The following is a 9,697-nucleotide window of genomic DNA, read 5'->3' as shown; positions in this document are numbered from 1 at the left end:
CTATCAGGTTCATATTTGGCCTTCGTAAATATGACCACAGTTTCGCAACCAACTCAAGGGGCTCGTCAGAGGCGTAATTCTAGATTCTCTTTATGCTTTACTCTGTCTTAAATGATACAAATTCTCCTCCTTACCTGAAGTATCACTTCCAATATATGTTCTTAACGCATGACAAAACGTTTCGGGCGTCTAAAAATTTTAGAGCTGATATTCGACTGCATTCTAGCGGTTTTTATCATTTCTCATTTTCTGTTCAGGCGGTACTGCTTTGGAACGCCTTGCCTGTGCATATCCAGAAAGCCCCCAGTAAAGCTGTGCTAAAAAAGCTTGTCCGATAACATTATCCGAACTCCTCATCAAATTCTTAATCGACTGTTATTACTAGTTGTGTTGTTTATTTATTTTATTTTATTTATGAGATTAACTGGTATTTATATATGTATATATACATTAAAATATATATTTATTTTATTATATACCTGCTGTTTTTTGTTGTTTGTCGCTTTTTATTACTTGTAAAACACCTGCTGCAAATACTCTACATCCACCCAGGGTTGACTGGTAGAGAATGCCATCAGGCATTATGTTTGCCCTTTTGCACATTTCTTTTAGAGGTGATGCAATAAATTTTAAATAAATAAATAAATACCTAGCATTGGATTCGTCGAAAGTGTGACGTAAGCTATATTTTTAAGCAGACACATTTTTAAGATAGGAATTTTCATTAATTTACAGCTTTAAACTATTCGGCACTAATTGATGGTAGCTTTGCCTAATTAGTGCACGAAGAGCATTTATGAAATTGTATGTCATTTCTGAGGTAATTTTGTTGAATTAGAGGTAATGAGTTCTGTTCCTTGCAATTAGTGGATGTATTTTCCTGTTTTCGAATTCTAAAATACTATTATGCTCTAGTTTGATAGGTGTGGTACGTTGAAAATTCTTACATAAAGTTTTCGTATTGGCAGTGAGTTATTTATGTCCTTGTGTTGCAGTAACCACAAAACAATAAGAAGATTATATGCTTGTTTTCTACTGAAAGAATGAAACAAATGTTAGCAGCTAGTTTATATCTTGCTCACACACTATAAGGAAAGAGCGGGAGGTGAATTAGTTAACAAAAGGTGAAATATCTAACAAAATTGCTGCAAAGAAAGCCCCTAATTTACCATTCAATTTTTTTTCAAAGTTGCAAGCAAACAGTTAACACAGCAACCAGTCAATTGTATAATTGAAGGAAATACTACGGCTTTTTGCTACATTTCTTGCAATTATTGTTATGCTATAAGGCGTGCTAAAAACAAGACTTACAAAATTAAATACTCGTATACGTTCAAAAAACATTACCCTCCGTATTTGTGTAAAAACATAATAATAATAATTATTATTAAAGAAAATTCTGATGCACAAAATATAATTATGTTATAGTTGTAGAAATAACATCGTAAATATATAAAAAAACATATATAATTATTTCATTTAGCAGCATTTCAGTAAGACGACAAACTTATCTTAATAATATGGAAAGCGTGCTAGTAATCTTTGTACACGCCTTCCTTCCTAGAACTTATGTCACAAAAATTTACATAGTTTTGAATTATGCGCATATGTAATGCGGGATACAGGAACCTTATTTTTGTTTTGGGTTAGGATGATGCAAAATTGAATATTGTGGCAAAGGGTACATTTATAAAGATACCATTAGAGACCATTAGACTGCTAGACGCAATCCGTCTCATACGACAAACACCTTAGGTTTGTTACCTACGACGCTGGTCAAGTAACTGTTAGTAGACTTAAGATATATTTGTGAGCACTATGGTGAACTCTCAGGACAAACTTGATTTTGTTTTCTCTATGTTTTTATAATACACGAGTAGCAAACGCCTGGAACAACAGTCAGTAAGTACTACTGCCGACCATAAACATCTGTAATCAACCCAATAAGACTAGAATCCTACCTAAGGCCGGTCATAGATGCCATGCTATACTTAAGTTGGAACGTCTTTCATTAGTATGTCTCCTTATCCCCCCTTTCAAACCAGAACACGGCAACGATTAAAACTGCTGTTATGAAGCAGAAATAGGTGTGTCGATGATGCCGCCGGATTTGAACCACAAAGGGTTCTATACCAAGGGTTACTCGAAGTATTCATGGCGGGAGTTCATCCGACCATAGATACCCTATTCATCTTTTGCTTAGATGTAACAATATGATCTTCCCCAATGTAGAGTTCCAGCGAGAGATATGACATTACCATTACCTTCAATTGCAAAAGCTATGTCGGAAAGTTTTCGTCATCATTATGAAGCAGAAATAGGTGATATGTCACACCTATTATCTATGTGAACATTAAAAATGTTTGCGCCAAAAACATGGATGGATATAATTACATAATAGTAATGAAACATCAGAAATAACAAAGATACTCTAACCATTCTTCTGAAATGTAATTACGTTCGGAAACCAAATTGCTGTTATAATTTACAAAATAATTTCGAACATTGCATCGAAATATTAACGTACGTTATTCATCACATTGTTGTTATATAAAATAATAGCAAATGAATGTATTATTTGGTTTACACTAGTGATGTCACTAATCTCACTCAAAAATTGTATAACCTAATTTGTTAGTAAAGCATATTTTTTTAAGCTTTCCTACTTTATAAGCCCTTTTAGGGGAAAGATTTTCGAAAGTAATTTCTTCGTCGTCATCCACGTTATAAATAAACACTGTGCGTACGTTTTATGTTTCTAGATGTAAGTTTGGTTGAGAGATTTATTTTTTATTAGCGAAATGCACTTAAAGAATTTTATGGAGATGCAGCTGTAAAACTGATTTTTTTTGTAAGTCAAGGTCTTGTATCACAAACATTCAGAATTTGATGAGGCTGTATCTTCACAATTATGTTTAACTTTAAGTGCGTTTACCTAATTTCTGTTTTATGGTGTTATTGAAAGATGATATTTCCTTATTTAGTAAATTCATTTTAGTATTTGAACCGATAATGTTGATATCGACTATATTATAATTAGATATAACGGTTTCAGGCTAAGAAGATTCATCTATGTAGGTACTATTTTAATTGGTAAATACTTATCCATTTTTAATTGATTTTGAATACATTTTTACCCTTCCGAGGTTATAAATTCCTATTTAATTTTATTCATGACAACAATCTCGCATAAAATATCCGAGTTATCTGCATCGAACATCACTATTTATTGGTTCGGTCGTATATATAGGTATTAACGAAATTTCTAATTTTACGGCTGTCATACCCGTAATTAAAATTCAAGCCGCACTATCCATTTTGAGCTAAAGTGCATTGAAATTAACAACCTATTTCACTGAAACTCCAGTTGTTAAACCACATTATTAATAACGTATCCGATAATTACCATATTTGATTTGATATGTTTCGAAATGGCTTTTTGGATTATAACATTGACCGTTAGATAACTTATACACGACCGAAAGGCAATATCGACGACTGCTGCCGACTGTCGCCGCGTGTCATCAGAAACGACGACAGACGCTGGCAATCGTCGCCGATGACAGCGTGTCACGATGCCGACACATACTGGCAGTCGTGTGTCGCTCGTGTGCTATCTTCCTAAGGTTACAACGGGAACAAAATTATCGTAAATTATTTTGCTTATTTGAATGAGTGGGTTTATAGTTTAAAACTATTGATTTGTGATATGAATATCATCTACCCATAATTTCCAATCGGCAAACTGAAACTTCTAGGTATTTGCAACTTAATCATGTTATATCGTTCATAATAGGTTCTTGGTACAAGGTTTGCTGTGTGATGTTCTTGTTATTTTGCAGTGTGCTTGTGTATATAAATTGTATATTAATTTATGATATTTTTTGTAAAGTTGCACTTTATAGCTCAGTAAATGCAAATACAGTTTCCATTTAAAATAAAATTAAAAAAAAACATTGATTACAATTTACATAGGAAAATGAATATTAACTACAACCTATAGATTTAAGAACCTATTAGCCAGGTTCACATAGACGGTCAAGTGTTATCGGACTACTAAATCCACTTATAACTTCGAAGTCACGTGGCTCCGGTAGTTCGTAATGATAATGTAACATGACCTTATTAAAGCGAACATCGGTGCACCGAAATTTGGCTCTTATTTTGTAGGTGGTTTGTCGTATTTGGGCTTCATGTGATAGGTCAAAGCACATTGTATGTGCCTTGAATTTCGCGTTTCACTTGAATTCCTTGGAGGTTATGTAGCCGTGAGCGTTGAGCTAAGAACACATTAGACTGAATAATATAGAAATCCTGTAACGGTACGGTAGTACGAATTTGATATCTCACAGGAAACAGGTTCGAATCTTGTAGGTGTTAGAACCCTATGTGGTTGGACTTCGGCGGCACCGCCGCTACATCTATTTCTGCCTCATAACAGCAATGATAAGCACTGTTGTTTTAACGGAGTATCTGGTTTGAAGGCTGTGCTAAGGGGGACTATCCTGAGACGTTCCAACTTAGTCCTCAGGAGTAGCAAAGAATCTGTGGGAGATCTCATGTGTGTCTACATAGCTGTAAAATTACTAGTAACAGGTGGTCTGCATGCACCTTCTAAATTTATAAAATCTAACCACTTTTCATAGCCCTACAGTTGAATATAGGCTTTCTGTTACCTGATTAAGGGGAAGTTTGTAAATATGCTTACAAAATGCTTTAGTCCGCAAGGGTAGCAATGCATCTGCTGCTGACTTCATATTATAATTTTTCAACTCTGCAGATTTTCATTTCAAATGTACTTAATTACTTTTACTAATCATATTGATACGTAATAAGCATGAATCACGCAATGACCAGTAAGAAAATGAATAAAAGGTGCATACTGCTTGCAACTTGAGTGTTTTTGAAAAATCACTACTTTAAACATACACACACGCACGTACACACATACGTTCATATTTCATAATACATATGTGTATCATAATAATTATTTTCCTCCAGAGTGTACCCTGGTGTAGAGCCCGGTAACATCAATTTGCATATTATGTTTAGATACAAACTCAATATACCTATCATATAACAGTATGCATGTAACCAAATTAACAACCCTTGTGATGGAGCGGTTGTTATACTGGTTCAATAAAAAGGGTTCCGGATTTGATTCTCAGTTAGGCAGAAGTTTAAATAGTGAATATAGCTTTTTGTTTGGGGCCAGAGTGTGTGTCGTTATGTGTAGGAATGGTCTTAGTTAAATATATGTTATTTTTTTAATATTTTCAAAAGAGTATGTAGTTTATCTGATAGTTAGTGGCTACTGCCACTCTACTACTTGACATCTGTAATCAGCCCTAGTTAAGGTTATGTTCCTACCTGGGGTTGGCCACCTTCGAGAACATTAGCGCTTAACATTGATGTTATTAGGCAAAATATTTGTGGCGGTGACCTCCAACAAACCCTAAAAGGATTTTAGTAAGTATGCCTGAGTTTTAATCCATTTATTACATAAACAGGATATCGCATTATGCTACCTGAAGTTTGTAATTAACTCAACTTAAGCGTTTAAGCTTAATTTCCGTTAACCACTCGCGAGCGTCGGGTTATATTTAACCCTACTTAATTTTAAATAGGTTGCGCTTGCTTCGTGGTTTTTTGAGCTGTAATTTTAGCGAAGTTTGTTGCGCGTATGTCTAAAATACTGTTATATAGTATAGTATAATATACTGTAACGAGCTTTTGCCCGCGGCTTCGCTCGCGTTACGAAGTAATATTTTCATTATCCCCTATTTTATCCCCTTGTGGGTAGAATTGATCAAAATCCTTCCTTGGCGGATGCCTACGTCATAACATCTACCTGCATGCCAAATTTCAGCCCGGTCCGTCGGGTGGTTTGGGCTGTGCGTTGATAGATCACTATGTCAGTCTTTGAGTTATATATATTTAAATACTAGTATACTAAAACAAAATAGGCTACCTGAACCGACTATCTTGAATGTTTGATAAGAAGTTTTTTTTTTCAGTTGCCTTTTTTATAAAAAAATACAGTAACTTGAAACTTAAATAACCTTTAAGTAATACCTGTCTATGTAAAACAAGCAATGGAATAAACCCTTTGTCAATTATTTAAAATGTGTGTATTTGTAATAAAAAATAACACACTTGTAATTAAGATCTGATCACACAATCAGTGTATAGGTGATATATAAAATCATAGTTGAATGTTCAGTGTTTTTCTGAAACTTTCTTTAATATTTAGTAATAGTTAGTTTTTTTAATACTTAATAATTTACTTTCATATGCATATTTGAAATATAGTAATATTGAGCGTTTGTCATTGTGCTATATTTAGAGATGTAAATGTTCAATGTACGAGTAAAAAGTATAGGGTAAATCTTACCTCGACTAGTTTTTAAACACTTTTTCCTCAGTTCATTTGCTAAGTGTTAAGTGATGCAGCCTTGCTTATTGTGTCTTCGCAACTATTTGCTATTGTCTTTAACTTACCATTTAAATGCCTTTTCACTGAAAACAGTACAGATGTAGTTCTTTGAATGAAATTGTGAAAGTTTAAATGTTGTCCTCTCTTTGTTTTTCTTTAATAAAATAGATAGAAAATAAATAATAGCGAAAACTTTTAAGAAATCATGTAAATCACTTTTGAAGTTATATTACTTTAGGCGCGTTAGGGGACAAAATGTTGCTGTGATTTTTAATAGACGTCATCACAAAAACAAATAAGAGCTTAAAGTTCAAAATACTATTTATATTGTCTATATATGTATTATTCTTATGCTGTTCGTAGAACATTTTCTAAAATTAGTATGTGTTCAAGTTAGTATATGTGATTTTAACATCCTCTAAGTATCTAATAATTTTGTTACCAAAAATGATTAAATTTATACATATCTAATGCGAGTAAAATATGTCACGTACTTTTATAATCATAATTTTATGTATAGAATTCTCATTAAACATTCAAGTGTTGATATTATATCCATAAAGGAATTTTCAATAAAACAACATACATTAAAATCGAGAATTTATTACCACTTATTAAATTTTAAATTTATTTACATTTCCATCATATTCAATAACTATGTCGAATATTTACATAGATTTTCTCAATAGAATTCCAACAGTAATAATCATAATTAAGATCAAAAACATGAAATACGAATTTGTTCTTTTTAGAAAAGATACTTACATCACACTTATCTTCTAAGATTATCATCTATGTAATTATGAGTAATTGCTTATATTTATATCACATTTCTTTACAACTCATTATATTTACATAATATTAAATAATTTATCAGATTTCCAAATATCTGAAACTTACAGTATTAGTTAAACCTGATTAATATATACACACATTAATTTGAAACAGAATTTCTTAGAGGAAACATTTAACACCAATCTTTGCGGTTTGCTTAATGAATAATACAGTACGAAACTGTTTTACAGTGCTTATATTGGAGGAACCCAATACAACTTCTGAAACAAATAATGAAATTCGTAAGCATTTCCCGCAAAAAGGATACGGAATTTGAGCGAAATGTGTCACAAATATCCGATATACGTAAAAAGATGAATATTCAAATAAAGTCCCAATTTACCTCAACGTCGGTTTTTATCCATCTATCAAACGGGATGAGAGCAATAAAAACAAATATTCGCTGGTTATTCGTACCCTAACAATAAAAGCAGGGGTAAGACGAAAACGGAGATATTTATGCTAATCATGTACGTCGCCGATGTTTGTATGAGATTTCTGTAATCCTTTGCCTCGTTTTGTGACGGATACGTGTACGTTCTATCCGTGACACTTTTAACGTCTGCAGGGCACGGGAGTAACTCAACAGGGATTTGGAGTAATGCTCTTTCGTTTTCCGCTCTCACTCTCTTCGGTTCATCAATGTAAGTGTCGTCTACGTCCTCGTGGAATACGTCGTCGGCGTCATCATCTTGCTGTCTGTCGACTTCCTCCAGATTGTTAGTCCCCATTCGTTCGTAGTAAGTAAAGTGTGCGTTCAAAGCCGGATCGGCGTTGAATTTGCATACAAAGTTTTCTAACGACGTCCTCACTTTGATGCTCTTCGCTTCGTGCCTCAGTCGATGCATCCACGCCAGGTGACAGTCACAATCGAATTCATTACCTGCAACAATCGAAGCCTCAATTAATCCTTAATTAGATTCATGACTAAGACTGTCTAGACTAATTGATTTTCGTATTAAATCTGAACCTTTTGATAAACTCCATTCGTCGCTAGATATATTCAAGTAGTTGTAGGAGGTATTTAATTAAGTCAAGATAATTAGTTCAGCTTGTGACCTGAAAAGAGGCTTCTATTATGCACGCTCTCTTAGACTTTGCTTCTCAAACTCATAACAGAATATTCATCATCTGTTCTTAACATTTTATAATTATAATTTAAATAATGTGAAATGGGCGCGCGGTCCATTTATTTAATTAAATATCTTCTATGAAGGGTCCATAAACATTATAATATATATAAGCAAATTAACCGAAGTACATTAGAATTGATTTATCCGCTATAATTTGCTTACAAAATGTGTTATGGATTTAAGAATGAACGTCATATAGCTCGTATTATAAGTATACCACCACGTTAAAACTAAAACGAAGAAATAACAATGAAGATGATTTTAAAATTTTAGCAGTAATTTACACGGAGGTAGAACCCTCAGTGGTTGGTCTCAGAAGGCACCATCACCACATCACATTATTGCTTAATAACAGCAGTTTTCATCGCCGTTGTGTCCCAGTTTGAAGGTTGTGGTTGGGGAGACATATTTGTTTATAATATAGGAGTAGCAGACGAGCATGAGCCTGAGAACTAAGCTGGAATGCCTCGGAAAAGTATGTCTCCCTTACCACATCCTTCAAAACAGAATACAGCAGCGCTTAACACTGCTGTTATGAGGCAGAAATAGGTGTGACGGTGGTGCCGCCGGAGTCGAACCACAAAGGATTCTACCACCTTTAAAATGAATTACCACCTTTAATTTAATTATCCAAAGTTTTCCAACTTAGCTCTCAAGAGTAGCGACGCATCTGCGGCCCATCTCAAGTAGAACTCTAATCATATCTGGGGTTAACTAGAGATGCTCATGGACGGCAGTAGCCACTTACCGTCAGGTGGAGTGCATAATTATTTGCTACTTCTATATACTATATAAAAAGGATAAATAATTACAGAATGGTTCAGTTATTTAAATCGTCGTTATTTTTTGAGCATCCCTAGTTTGAGTATACCCTTAAGTAAATTAGTCGGTATTATTTATGAGAATAATGAACAAATAGTAAGTATTTAGATAATAGATCCTATAAATGTGTGGGTGTTTGTTATTTGGCACGCCTTTCAATGAATTCCAATAGGTACTCGTAAAAGCTTTCGTTATACAAATTGTATCGTGCTTCTCAATTTGTCAGTTTTGTGGTTATTGCATACAGTTTCTATTTATTTATGTATACGTGAATGCTAAAATACCTCGAGTTACGCGAATTCGGTGATACAATTTTCATAATAGAAATACTGCTATTTTGGTTGACCTAATTAGTATGTGATTACACGTTATATGTTGAAACTAAACCTTTAATCAATGAGCTGTCGCAATTACTATGTTATTTATTAGAGTATATTACGCTTTCAACTAAAATAATTATGAAAAATATTAT

General features: G+C 33.6%; 1 protein-coding gene across 1 annotated transcript in view; it reads right to left on the bottom strand.

Annotated features, from left to right (window-relative positions):
- Window positions 1-7,023: 7,023 nt before the first annotated feature.
- The window catches only part of LOC140742959 (uncharacterized), a 121,094-nt gene continuing 118,420 nt past the window's right edge, over window positions 7,024-9,697 (bottom strand). The window contains exon 3 of the mRNA XM_073074072.1: window positions 7,024-8,153. Coding sequence (XP_072930173.1) covers window positions 7,678-8,153 — 476 coding nt within the window. The 3' untranslated portion in view covers window positions 7,024-7,677. The remainder of the gene's footprint in view (window positions 8,154-9,697) is intronic.

The sequence above is a fragment of the Epargyreus clarus genome, unplaced genomic scaffold, assembly GCF_041222505.1.
Source record: "Epargyreus clarus isolate Ecla_fem2 unplaced genomic scaffold, WU_Ecla_fem_2.2 ptg000001l, whole genome shotgun sequence".
Taxonomy (NCBI): Eukaryota; Metazoa; Arthropoda; class Insecta; order Lepidoptera; family Hesperiidae; genus Epargyreus; species Epargyreus clarus.
The sequence above is the reverse complement of the archived record's forward strand: the minus strand, read 5'-3'. Positions and strand labels throughout refer to the sequence as shown.